Source organism: Leucoraja erinacea, chromosome 30, assembly GCF_028641065.1.
Source record: "Leucoraja erinacea ecotype New England chromosome 30, Leri_hhj_1, whole genome shotgun sequence".
Lineage (NCBI taxonomy): Eukaryota > Metazoa > Chordata > Chondrichthyes > Rajiformes > Rajidae > Leucoraja > Leucoraja erinaceus.
In genome coordinates this window covers 7990613-8004708 of record NC_073406.1, presented here as the reverse complement: position 1 = coordinate 8004708, position 14096 = coordinate 7990613, and the positions used below count along the sequence as shown (strand labels likewise).

The following is a 14096-nucleotide window of genomic DNA, read 5'->3' as shown; positions in this document are numbered from 1 at the left end:
CCTCTGTGCTTCTAATCGATCTTACTTTTTCCCTACTTATTATTTTGCCTTAAATATACTTACAATATTGCAAGTATACCTACAGAACACCCTTAATCTTGTCTACCAGTGATTTCTTGTGACCTCTCTTTGCCTTGCTAACTTCCTTTTAAAGAGCCACCAAACTTTTTATACTTGGCAGGTATCCCACATCATTAGTTCCCTGTACCACGACCTCTGACACTCTATCCCTTCAACTGCTCTGAAATAACATCAACCCGATCACCTATGGAGACACCATATAACCTGTGGCCACAGCTACACCTCTCTGTCATCTGTACCTTATGATAACATCCCTTACTTGTATTGCTCTCCCAGTCTTGAGCCCCTACCTACCACAGCACCACCCACCATGGTGCCACCACCTGTTCTCCCCGGCAGGCCATCCCTCTCATCTCCTGACAGTATCCAACACAATTTCCTCTCATCTCCTAACAGTATTCAACAGTTGCCTGTACCGGCCAACATGTCCCAGCTACACTAGTCCCATCTGCTCGCGTTTGGCCCATATCCCTCCATCCCTGTCCTATCCATGCACCTGTCTAACTGTTTCTTAAATGTTTGGATAGTCCCTGCCTCAGCTACCTCCTCTGCCACCTTGTTCCAAACATCCACCACCCTTTGTGAAAAAGTTACCCCTCAGATTCATATTAAATCATTTCCTCTTCATCTTAAACCTAAGTCTTCTTGTTTTCGATTCACCTCCTCTGGGCAAGGGACTCTGTGCGTCTACCCGATCTGTTCCTCTCATGACTTTATACACCTCTATAAGATCACCACTCCTCTTCTTGTGCTCCAAAAAATAAAGTTACAACCTACTCAACCTCTCCCGAGACCATCTTAGACCCTCTAATCCTGGCAATATCAATCCAATGCCAATATCAACCAGGATTACAAACTCAAATCTCTGGATCTTGACTCAAACAAGAGTATAATTCAATGGATGGGCCACAGCTGAGTTAGCTGGAGAAACAGCTATCCTTGTTCCTTGTTCCTTGTTCGTGATCCTTGTTCTCTCTTCCATGTAGTTGGAGGTGAGAAGCATTTATACAACTCAGGGTTCCAGCGATTCAGCAAGCTCTTCTCAAATGTGCAAAGCTTGAGTGAAAATAAAACACAAAATCAAATTCTCCAAAGTTCACTGTCTGAGCTCAGGTATAAAGATAATCAATAGCAGGAGGTTCTGAACGAGGCTTGAATCTTTAGAAGGTTTAAAGGAAGTAAAGTGAAATTTAAAAAACGGAAGCCGATTAAACAATCTTCATTAATCAAGGTGTGAGAATGATATAGCGAGTTCAAACCAGTCTAATTGCATAAAGGGTTAACAATTCACAAATGTAACAGATGGCCCTCTCTGCTGCAAGGCAGGTGATGTTGAATTTACAAATGTCTGTCTGATGGAAGTCCCTGAGAGAGACACTAACAGCAGGTGCTGGAAACAAGGGTCCTTTAGGATGGCTTGTCTCACAATAAACATCCATTTACAGACGAGATGAAGAGAGGGTCGACTAGCATCAGGGACTTAAAAGCAACAAGTTAGCAAGTAGTCACAAAAAGCTGGAATAACTCAGCGAGTCAGACAGCAACTCTGGAGAAAAGGAAAAGGTGATGTTTCGGATTGAGACCCTTCTTCGGACCGGAAACATCACCTATTCCTTTTCTCCAGAGATGCTGCCTGACCCGCTGAGTTACTCCAGCTTTTTGTGTCCATCTTCAGTTTAAACCAGCATCTGCAGTTCCTCCCTACACATGTTATCAAGTAGTGCCTGACCCACCTAGCCATAGACGTCAGAGAACCAGATTCAAATGGCAAAGCAGGATGCAAGTTTAGTCTCTCATCTGGTGCCTGACATTGGAAATGATACAACATTAACTGGTTCTGTACCCATGAATACACATTAAGACATAAAAGGCAGTAATTCCTTGAGTTTCATATTCAACATGGTCATCTTCCTAATCTCGTTTACCTACATCATATCTTCCGTTCTGTTCATTTAATGGCATCAGGTCGATTTATTTTTATTCATGTGTTTATTTTGATTTGCCCCCAAATGCATCACTGAGTTTTATGCCTGTGAAAGTGAATTACACTTTCTTTCCACTCTCGAGAGAAAGAACTTTCTCCGATCTCCTACTTATTTTATTAGTGGCTTAATTGATGGATTATGCAAAGAGGGCAAGTTGGCTCTTTCATCTCCATCTTGCCGGTGATTTTGGGCACCCAGATGTAGCAGAGTGTTGACGTTCAGGCACGGTACAGTGAGATGTCTCAACACCGTTAACATTACGCATTCCCAGGTTTGAAGGTGGGCAGATTAAAATACAGATCAGGCTACTCTGTTGCATTAAGCTCTCCGACATGCTCTGAATTGGTGTAAAGTACCATTAACACTGCCGAACTGAGCAACCCATGAAATAAAAATAGCTCAATAAAGAGCAAAGCTCTGACTATAATGCCCCATCACACACTCTGATCAGGTACACCATTATAAAACTCCTTCTACTGAGTATTTCATCCTGACATATGATGCAGCTTAGCCTTGACACAAATTCCCTATGTTTCTTCCTTGCTTCTTTAGCATTTGTTGATGCATTTGCCAATTATATCTATCCTTCGATGCATAAAGTATAATACCTCTACGAAGTGCAGATTCATTTTCTCGAAATCACACGCTAACAGATGCACTAGTTAAATTGCTGCGTGCTTTTAAGGTGCAATATGAAACAGATATATGTACCCTTCAATCTGCTCAGGTTTATCATCAAGCAACAACTAAACTCTTAATGACACAAACATTGGCAATGATCAGCCATCGATGTTTCAGAGTCGCACTGTATTTCAATTGACATTTTGTTTCCTTTCCATAAGTTGCAGGAGCAGAATTCGGCCATTCGGCCCATCCAGTCTACCCCGCCATTCCGTCATGGGTGATCTATCTATCCCTCTCAACCCCATTCTCCTGCCTTCTCCCCATAACCCGTGACCTCCTTACTAATCAAGACCTACGAGAGTCAGATTGGAAATATGGTGACAAAATTAAAGCTAGTCATGTTTACCTGCAGCATTGTCAGAGGCCATTCAGCCCACTGAGTCCATGGCAGATTTAGCTAGCTTGGTTTGCGCTATAGATACTAAGGCTCGTCAAAGTATTTTATGTACAGTGCTGATCTGGACTGGAGTGGAGAGATAGGTCAATGTTTTAATTCACCTGGCTATACCACATAGTTTAGATGTAAACATACGTTACAACTACAGCAGAAAGTTGTGACAGGAGAACCAAACTTCAGCATTTTATATAAATGGCATTCATTTTACATTTTATTGTCCTGTCATGTCTCTTTTAGTCGCAGTACAACAGAAAGCTTTTAGTGTCAAAATCTTAATGTTCACGGCATCAATAATGTGAAGCTGGTGTGAAAATTATGCCTTTGGCTCTTCAAAAGACTTAGCGCTGTGAGGAAGCTTTGCTTATTCACCAATTTCGTAAAAATATATATCAAACAACTGATTCAGAACAAATAACAAAGCAATTTGCAAGGTGGCAAAACTACTTTATGATCTATTTACACATAAAAACATGCAGCGGAAGATAAACTCTGATTATCAAAACTGGAACGTATCCACATGATCCAAGAAATGCAGTGGTTTAAGGTGTTGGAAAAAGTACACTCACAATCCCTTCATCATCTCCCATTCCCACCCCAACACCATAAGGCACAGATATCATCATCATCATCATCATCATCATCGTTGAAAACATCAACGGGCACGGTGCCTCACGATGCTATGTACGACAGTGATCGCAACTTCCACTGAAGTGTGGATGGCCGTAAGCTCGCTAGGAGCTCATCCGCCCTTTGACAGGTCGACTTGCTTTTGGTCCTGCTGGGGATAAGATGGATAAATATTCAGGCACTCTGCTACATTACTTTGTCTTATTCGTCAGCCAAAGGATATATCATTTTCGTTCTGTCCACCAAACGACCTCTGGTCATCACCGTTGCAAAGGACTCAGTCAAAAATGTTCTACAGTTTTCCCACGGCATTGGTCATGCTGATATTGCGGTCCGCTAACTCTCGATGCCACCTTCTTTCCCAATATTTGACCAGTCCGCAAGTACAGAGTGACGGGTGAAAAGGACACGGTTGTGGGTTCGGGTGTGGGTTTGCAGTGTTTGGGGAGAGTTTGGTACAGGGCAAACCAGGAGAGCCTTGGGTTGCTTAGTCAGCTCAGGGATGCCTGGCGTTTGGGATTGAAATGAGAACAATAGCATCAATGGTTTTCAGAGTACAAAAGGTTTTCGATAACCTTGATATAAACTTGCAAGGCATTATGCCAGGACGCAGTGTTCTTTAAAGAGAACATAGAGAATCCCAAATTAAATCAGTTTTAATTTGAATCCTGATTGTTCTTAGTTGCTAAATTAACAAGCAGGTCCGGGTGTTGACGAACTGCAGATGCAGTGACAAACTCCGCAAATTGCTATTCATTTTCCATTGCTGCTTGGCAAAAGTCTACAGTGATCCTGCGGTTTTATAACCACGTGGGCTTGGAATCAGAATGAGCAACAATGGGGCCGAGACACAAATCTACCTATTAGTAATAAGGATAAAAACATCACAAAAGCATGGAATTGAAATCCTACTATGAAGAGAACATATTTTGGTAGTCATGCATTTTAATATGAATCACATGAATTAGCATTTACTGGCGACAGCCTCAGAATATTAAGGGGTATAAATTAATATGTGCTTGCTAGCACAGATGCAAGGGTGCCAGTTGTTTGCTTCATATTTATTTATTGCAGATGAACAACAAAGGCCAGCATTCAGTCATAGCCATAGAGTCATTCAGTGTGGAAACAGGACCTTTGGCCCAACTTGCCCACACTGTCCACCATGTTGCATCTACACTAGTCCTACCTGCCTGCATTTGGCCCATACATCCCTCTAAATCTGTCCTATCCATGTACCTGTCTAAATGTTGTTGAAATATTGCGATAGTAATTGCCTCAACTACCTACTCCAGCAGCTTGTTCCACACACCCACCAACCCTTTGCATGAAAAAGTTACCCCTCAGGTTCCTATTAAATCTTTCCCTCCTTACCTTAAACCGAAGTCCTCTGGTTCTCCATTTCCCTACTCTGGGCAAGAGACTTTGTGCGTCTATCCGACCTGATTTTGTACACCTCTATAAGGTCACCCCTCATCCTCCTGCGCTCCAATCAATACAGTCCAAGCCTGCTCAACCGCCCCCTATGGTTCAGGCCCTCGAGTCCTGGCAACATCCTCGTAAATCTCCTCTGCAACTCTTTCCAGCTTTGACATCCAACATCTTTCCAATAACACGATGCCCAAAACTGACCACAATACTCTGAATGCGGCCTCACCAATGTCTTATACAACTGCAACATGACCTCCCTACGTCTGTACGTAATGCTCTGACTGATGATTCAGTGCCCTTCTTCATTATTTTCTGAGAGAGTGGTGGTTAACCAACAACTTGAACAGCTGTGATCCTGGCGAAAGCACTATCGCGGTGTTATTGGGCTGGACGTTCAAGTAGATATATCTCGCAAAGATGAAGAAAGAATGATGTATTTCAATATGAGGATGTTTTTGGTGTTTATGCGTGTTTTACTGCTGGCTTTGTTTGTGTCCATCAACGCTGCATAGTATGCAGGCATGGGATATTTTTTAACATCTCCCAAAGGCACCAATTCGTAGTACTTTGTCTCAGTGATCAACATCCTTGAGCCTGTGAGAGGCGGCAGTATTGTCCCATACTGTGGGAGTTGGCAGCACTGCCAAACACAAACTTGAAGAACAACACGTCATATTCCACCAGGGTGGTACACATCCACGTGGCAACAAACAATGAATCTTCCAACTTCAGGTAAACTTACAGTATTCCCTGTTTCCCCACCTTTCATTCTCCATCTGATCTACTGAGATTCTGCCATGCTCCTGGCTCTCTCTTCTCTGAGGAGCAGAGGTGTTGAGGATAATGCAATGGCCACCTATCAGCATCTATTTGCATCCGGTTTAGATACTTTAGTGTGGAGAATACATCCCGTGCATTATTACAGAAGCATGAGGAAAACAATTAATACCGAGCAACGGGACATGCAAAGAGATGATTGATCCGTGTGATTTCAAGGAGACTTTTCGGAGGAGAATCATAGGGTGTCAATTATAATGCAATGAAGATTCTAAAGACAGGGACCCAAGTGGCTGGATGGAGGCAAGATTGGAAGAAACTCATCCAAACGACGACAAACCTAAAGCAGGGAAGGGGGATCAATAACTCAGCAAACATTGGAGGTTAAACTGAAACGTCGGGCTTTGGTTTGCCAATTGAACTATTGGCACAGTTTAAGAGAAATACATTTTATTTATTTATTCATACATGCATATTTAGGGGAAAAAATAATTCCAGTCTGTTGGGTATTAACATCCGTGCTTCAAAGCCTATGCAAAATGATTTCCAGAATGTTCTCCACATACTTTCTCTAAACTTCGTGTCAATTCAATAATGAAAGCTGTCACTTCTCATTGGCTACATTTTCCTTGCACTTCTCTCATATCTGTTCGTTGTTAATGACTCACTGAAGTCTCTCTTGTTGATCGTCTGCCAAGATGATTTGGGAAACAGCCAGCAGAGCAGATGCAGTAAAAGCAGGTGAGAGAATCGCCTCCCCTCTCGGCTGACCTCCTAACCACCAACAACCGTCTCTGAACTCCGTCAACAGACAGATTTACCCTCTGATGTCTTCTCTACATCCGAGCATCTTTGTCATTATCGTGCGTGCGTGCGATTATCAAACTCCCATGGAGCTACAGAGACCTGATTAGTACCGGGGTCAGAGGTTATGGGGAGAAGGCAGGAGAATGGGGTTTGGAGGGAGAGATAGATCAGCCATGATTGAATGGCAGTAGACTTGATGGGCCGAATGGCCTAATTCTACTCCTATCACTTATGTCCTGATTGTTACAGTTCTATACTGTTGGGGTCCACATGGAGCAGGGGTTCATAAGTTTATAGGTTCTAGGAGCAGAATTAGGCCATTCAGCCCATTGAGTCTACTCTGCCATTCAATCAAGGCTGATCTATCATTCCCTCTCAACCCCATTCTCCCGTCTTCTCCCCATAACCCCTGACGCCCTTACTAATCAGGAACCTGTCAAAATCTCTGCCTTAAAAATATCCATTGACTTGGCCTCCACAGCCGTCTGTGGCAATAAATTGCACAGATTCACCGCACTCTGACTAAACAAATCCCTTCTCATCTCCTGGGTGTTCCTGCAAATTCCATGTTGCGAGTTTAAGCCTGATCTAGCCCATGCTTCCTCCAACTCTGTACTGAGCAAGGACTCTCCCTCCCTCGCTGAAGCAATGCTGCACGTTTTTACAACTTCTGCGGGCTGGTAGCCATTTATTGGTGGGAGGTCAACAGACACTTTAATCCACAAGTTTCATTCTACTGCTGAAAATGTCGGATCCAATTGAAAACTGGTGGTTCCCGTTGGAAACCTGTTGTTGGGTAAAATCTTCCCTCACTTTCTGCAGACGGGTCACAAAATGCAGTGAAGTGCAGTGCAGACCAAAATGCTGGAGTAACTCAGCGGGACAGGCAGCATATCTGGAGAGAAGGAATGGGTGACATTTCGGGTCGAGAACCTTGCAGTGATTGTGGCCATCGGTCATTCCTACCCAATGGGTCTGCATGACCAGCAAACACCAAAGTCTGAGCCCTGACCATTAAGTCAAGTTAAACTTATTGTCATATTTGCAAAACTATGGTGAGGTGCAGGGACAGTGAAAATCCTGCTTGCGGGAGCATCTCAGGCAAAAACATAATTTATGCATTAATTTGTGCATAAACATAATTTATGCATTAATTACTGTTTCTCAAATTCTCAATCAAACACAAAATACAACTAATGACAAATTTACTTTTGCTCATTTTTTCTCTTTCTACATTGTGCACAACATCATAGAGCAGGTAACCATTCGGCCCATTTGGTCTGGGTAAGCATTTTCAGGTTTGTTCACTCTGGCCCACTTTTCCCATTATACTGCCAGACTTATCCAATTGCCTCCTGAGAGCTTCTATTGAATCAGACAGGGGCATTCCTAATCTGAGCAATTCTTTGCGAAAATTCGTTTTTTTCTTTATGTTGCCTCTGCCTCGTTCACTCATCACCGTTAAAGGACCTTGCGTAGGACGGAACTGCAGATGCTGGTTTACAACCGAAAAAAGAGACAAAATGCTGGAATGACTCAACGGGACAGGCAGCAACTCTGGGGAGGAGGGATGGGTGACGTTTCGGTACCGAGACCCGTCTTCAGAGTCTGAAGAAGGATTTTGTCCCGGAACGTCACCCATTCCTTCTCTCAAGAGATGCTGCCTGTCCCGTTGAGTCGCTCCAGCATTTTGTCTCTATCTTTGGTTCTCAGGCCTTGCAGTGAGGCCAGCAATAGCAAGCGATAACCACAACTGTATTCAGGGTGGCTTCTGGCCTGTTAAATATGCATATGTGCTGGGCTGCTTTATGTGAACTGTTCTTGTTGTGAGACCATTTACACAAGGTACATTATTTATTCTCTTTCCTTGTTGGCAGTGTGCATTATTTGATTGTTGTTGTGCTCTGTGCTGCCTTTGTTATTGATCATGTCCATTCAGATCATGCCAACAGGGCCTCATCATAACTAGCTGTTTTCATCTAAATTGATCTGCACTGGGAGAATATTTGAAAGAAATATAACGTGCCAATGTGGCTGGGGAACTATGGGGCGTCACAAGGCAAGGGTTTGCCCCTTTATGCTCGATCAAAGCTTGGAGGTCTTGCTGAGATACAATCTTTAATGACTCCCACAGCCCGCGCAGCTTTCTCAACAGATAAAAGACTGGCAGAAAAGAATTAAATTGCCCGATCCCGCCCACTCATTCCCATATATGGCAGGCAACTGTGGCATTGAAATCCAGTTCTCCGGGATACTTCCCACTCACACAGCGAGGAAATACACTATGCTACAGGGAATGGGGGGAAACGGCTGAATGGGGGGGGGGGGGGGGACGAAAGAGCAGAGGGGAGGTTAAGGCGAAGAGAGTGAGGAGAGGAGAAGCAATATGAGTGGTGAGCAGAGGACAACAGGAGAAAGGTGGGAAGGATGGGAGTGCAATTAGAAGGAGAAGAAATAGGTGGAAAAGAGGGGGAGAGGAGGGAAGAGTGAACAGCACGCAGGGAAAAATAAAACTGTGCTTTCCATCAATGCCCAACTATCTCTGTACCCAAAAAATAACACTACCCAATTCACATGTTCATCAAAGGCAGCCACAAAATGTTGGAGTAACTCAGCGTCTCTGGAGAGAAGGAATGGGTGACGTTTCAGTGGAGACCCTTCTTCAGTGGAGTCTTGACTCGAAACGTCACCCATTCCTTCTCCACAGAGATGCTGCCTGTCCTGCTGAGTTACTCCAGCATTTTGTGCCTATCTTCAGTGTAGACCAGCAGTTCTTTCCATCACATGTTCATCTCTCCCACACAGCATAGAAACACACTGAATTATTTTTTTCTCCCTCGTTTATCATATTGTTTACAGTGTACTATGTCTACATATTCTGTTGTGCTGCAGCAAGTAAGGATTTCATTGTTCCATCTGGGACCAATGAAAATAATACACTTTTGACTCTCTTGACTGTTTTCACTTTAACCCAACAAACAACTTACAACGGCCTGTTTCCTTTATCATCCTTATTTTTTTGCATATCCTTCATTCATTGTTCTTTATCTCGCCACATCACCGTCTATATCTCTCGTTTCCCTTATCCCTAACCAGTCTGGAGAAGGGTCTCGACCTGAAACGCCACCCATTCCTTCTCTCCAGAGATGCTGCCTGTCTCGTTGAGTTACTCCAGCTTTTTATGTCTATCAATATACACATCACCTATCACAAACAATATCTATATTACTAAAAGTCTGATCTTGACCGCTTTTGGCTTGCTGTGCTACGATTTCCGAGAGAACGCCGCCACCTATGGCCATCATTTTTGGCCACCTCGCTCAGAGCCCCCCTCCGCCTTCCGGGGCCGGAGGATTTTTCCCATCGATGAAAAATCAGAGAGATATTAATGTTATTAAATAATTTGCCATTCTCTCTGCTGCCCCTACTGGAGGGAGGAGGAAGGACTATAAAACCAGGAAGTGGTGTGCCTCACTCAGTCTCTGCAAGATGGAGGAAGCCAGAGGGTCACGTCTCTCTGAGCTCTGAATAACACTGAACACATGTCTACTCAACTGTGAGTGCCCTTAATGTGGTTTGAAAATGAAAATATGGTTGGTTTGAAGTAAAAATGCACTGCAAATGGTTGTTTGGGTTGAAGTAATTGGTGGAGAGGTGGAATTGGTGGAGAGGTGGAATATTGCATCGTGGGACCAGGCCTCCCGTGTGAACATGGGACCCAATGGGTCCCACTTAGTCTAGTATCACGTATTTGCTGACTGATATATACCTTAATTCACTAAATACCATGTCTAACATACACAGGGCAACATACTGTCTATTTGATATACTATTCTCCAATACGCAACACCTGAATTATTCTAGCGATAGACACCCGATTACCACTCTACCTGATTCATGCTCCAGCTGGAATATCCACAGTTCACATTGAGACTTAACAGATCACTCAGGCCATGGAAGGAACAAACATATTTTCATCGTCCAATGCCCCAGTGTAATTCAGTGAGTCATGGTGTCATGCAGCGCACAATCAAGTACTTCCATCCACCATGCCCATGCTGACTACCAATTATACTGAATGCCACCTGCTTATTTTCATCTGTTCATTTTATTTTCAGTCCCACTGTTGTGAAATCCGCAGCAGAGCACCTTTGGTACATAATGCTAAAAAAAAACACGATCCCTGCAAGTTGTGGTACTTTAAATTAATGTTTTAGGTTGGAACATCAGGTTGGAGAAATATTACAGAAGGCAAGGAACCAAATAGATTATTTGACAAGCAGCTGAACAAACATATTTTCATTCGGCAAAGTCATCACAATGTGCCTGATACACTGCTGTGATAGTCAAGTACAAAGGAAGTCCAACAAAGAGCCCTGGTTGGAAAGGTGGGCCCACAGTGGGAGAACCACAGCAAACAAACTATCTTGTGGTGCTGTATACTGTCCACAAGGTGGGCTGAAAAAGAGATTCAAAGACTCTTCGAATATCCCTGAAGAAATTCCACATTGACACACACTGCTGGGAACAGCAAGCATTGGACCGCCCGGTTTGGCGTAGCCACATAAAGACGGCGCTCGCTCATATGAGGAAGCTAGAGTGGAGGGGGCAAAGCAAAGGGGACAAGAGAATTTTAAAGATCAACGCAACATCATCCTACAGCTCCGCCACCTGTGGAAAGGAAACCTTCAGGCCCAGAATGGTCTAACCAACCATTTCTGTACACGTCACAACACCGTCAACAATATGCTCAGGTTCTCACTCGAAAGCAAGTGGCACACAACAAAATTAGTTAGTTTACATAGCCATGAAAATAATAACAAATCATCTCCTACCTGAAGAAGCCAATAGCACCTCCGATGGAAAGTGGGGATAATGGAAGAGTGGACATAGCAACCATAAAGGCACTGTGGAGACAAAAAGATAACAACAGGACTCAATTTTCGCTTGGTCAGTTCTCTATGCCGTCACATTTATGCTTTCAGGTGTTTGTCACCTCTCTGGTAAAACAATTACTTAAACAATTCCACAGTAATCTCCAGGACCATATACAAATGTGTAGGAAGGAACTGCAGATGCTGGTTTACACCGAGGATAGTCCAAAATGCTGGAGTAACTCAGCCGGTCAGGCAGCATCTCCGGAGAAAAGGAATAAGTGGAATATCTGGTGGAGGGTCATTCCGACTGAATGCATGATGAAGGGTCTCAACCCGAAACGTCACCTATTCCTTATCTCCTGACCCGCTGAGTTACTCCAGCATTTGGCGTCTATCTAGACGTGATTATTCTTCTTGGAGACCGTGGGGACGATCGGAGCAGGAGCAAAGAGGGGTGCAACTAGAAATGCACTAAACGTTATTCCCTTATCATGTACAGTGTCTGCACACTGTGAATAACTCGATTACAATCATATACTTTCCTCCCAGTGAGCGGTTAGCATGTAACAAAAGCTTTGCGCTGTACCTGTGGTACACTTGACAATAAACGATAACCTCAACTGATGACGCCTGGAATAATATTACCCTGGCCCTCACTGTGCATGTCCTGGCGGGACAATTATTGTTGAATTTAGGACTTTCATCTTCAGATTAGTTCACTGAAAAACCTCCAATATTTCACAAATCAAAGCATTAAGCATGAAAATCTGTCGGGAAATAAAAAAATACCTTGCTTTTAAAACCCCAGTACAAACCTGAGATCCCCTGTCAAAACAAAACCAGGGAGAGTTTTCTGTCAACCAGCAATGTTTCTGGGCTACCTACACACTATCAGATTCTAAAAAATCTGCTGTCTTTTTCTCTATCTCTTTCAATCATCCTGCAGTTGAACACTCTGTTAATACTGTGCCAGCAACAAGTAGGTCCATCAACAACATTACACAAGTATTATAGGAATTGCTGAATTTAATTGGAAAATTCTCCATTTTAGAATACAAACATTACATTGTATATACAGTAATTAGAACATAGTGGGCGGCATGGTGGTGCAGTCTTAATGCCTTACAGCTACTGCCTAATGCCCCTGTCCCATTCAGGAAACCTGAACGGAAACCTCTGGAGGCTCTGGACCCAAGGTTTCCGTGCGGTTCCCGGACAGGTGGTTGCCGGAGGTTGCCGGTAGTGGAAGCAGGTAGGGAGACTGACAAAAACCTCTGGGAACCGCACGGAAACCTTGGGTGGGGCGCAAAGTCTCCAGACGTTTCCGTTCAGGTTTCCTAAGTGGGACAGGGGCCTTACAGTGCCAGAGACCCGGGTTCAATCCTGGGTGCTTATGGGTGCTGTCTGTACGGAGTTTGTACGTTCTCCCTGTGACCTGCGTGGGTTTTCTCCAAGATCTTCAGTTTCCTCCCACGCTCCAAAGATGTGCAGGTTTGTACTTTAATTGGCTTGGTATAAATGTAAATTGTCCCTCGTGTGTGTGTGTGGGTGACGTTAGTGTGCGGGGATCACTGATCGGTGCGGACTCGGTGGGCCGAAGGACTAGTTTCCGCGCTGTATCTCTGAACTAAACGAAAATATTCATCCCCATAGATCTATGCAATTGCCTGAGCTCTTGCCATCCTACCTTATTGCATCATATCAACAAGTCTTCAGAATTGCTAGCTAGGTCAGACAGCCCATATGCTGTCCCACCTATGTGATAAATGACTATGCAGTGAGATACTAGTGCAGATGCCAACTGTGAATCTATTCCCAGAAAATGTCAACAAGCTGGAATAAAAAAGATAAACACTCGCAAACAAATGGAAGAAAGTGTTTATATATAATAACAGCATCGTCTCTTTAAATCGAGCCCATGATGGAAACTATAATTCGATATGAATGAAGAATAATATCTTTGAGTCTAGATACTGTCAATGTCAAAACAGGCAGATGATTACTGCCCAGTGTAGCATATCAGTGGCCATCTTTCACTGCTGTCAGTGGGTAACCTGCCTGTGTGTCACACACACACCACGCTTTCATCAGGTCACTCTCGGCCCTTTGTTAAAGCATACATTACACACCGTGCTGAGGTATTTTGCGTTCATTAATAAAAGCCCAGTTTCCCCACGGTTGCTCTGCAAGTTCTTCCTGTTATTGTGAGTGAATTTCACAGTGCACGGGTATAAAGTGACTTCAAGTAATTGAACTGAAAATGACAGCTACAAATTGGATTGCACAAACATACCTGTAACCTGGTGCCAGGCGTTAGCGCCTTTAAGAAAGAAGGGCTAAATTTAAGGCGGGGAGGGGTGTAGAATTATTGCTTCAATCCAAATACTTTGAACTTTCGATAGACACTCCTTTGGGCTTTTCATGGATATA

General features: G+C 43.6%; 1 protein-coding gene across 6 annotated transcripts in view; it reads right to left on the bottom strand.

The window, feature by feature from the left end:
• The window catches only part of camta1a (calmodulin binding transcription activator 1a), an 810948-nt gene that overhangs the window by 235169 nt on the left and 561683 nt on the right, over nt 1–14096 (bottom strand). For all 6 annotated transcript variants that reach the window (XM_055659354.1, XM_055659356.1, XM_055659355.1 and 3 more), the window contains exon 5: nt 11625–11696. In XM_055659354.1, the coding sequence (XP_055515329.1) occupies nt 11625–11696 (72 nt within the window). The remainder of the gene's footprint in view (nt 1–11624; nt 11697–14096) is intronic.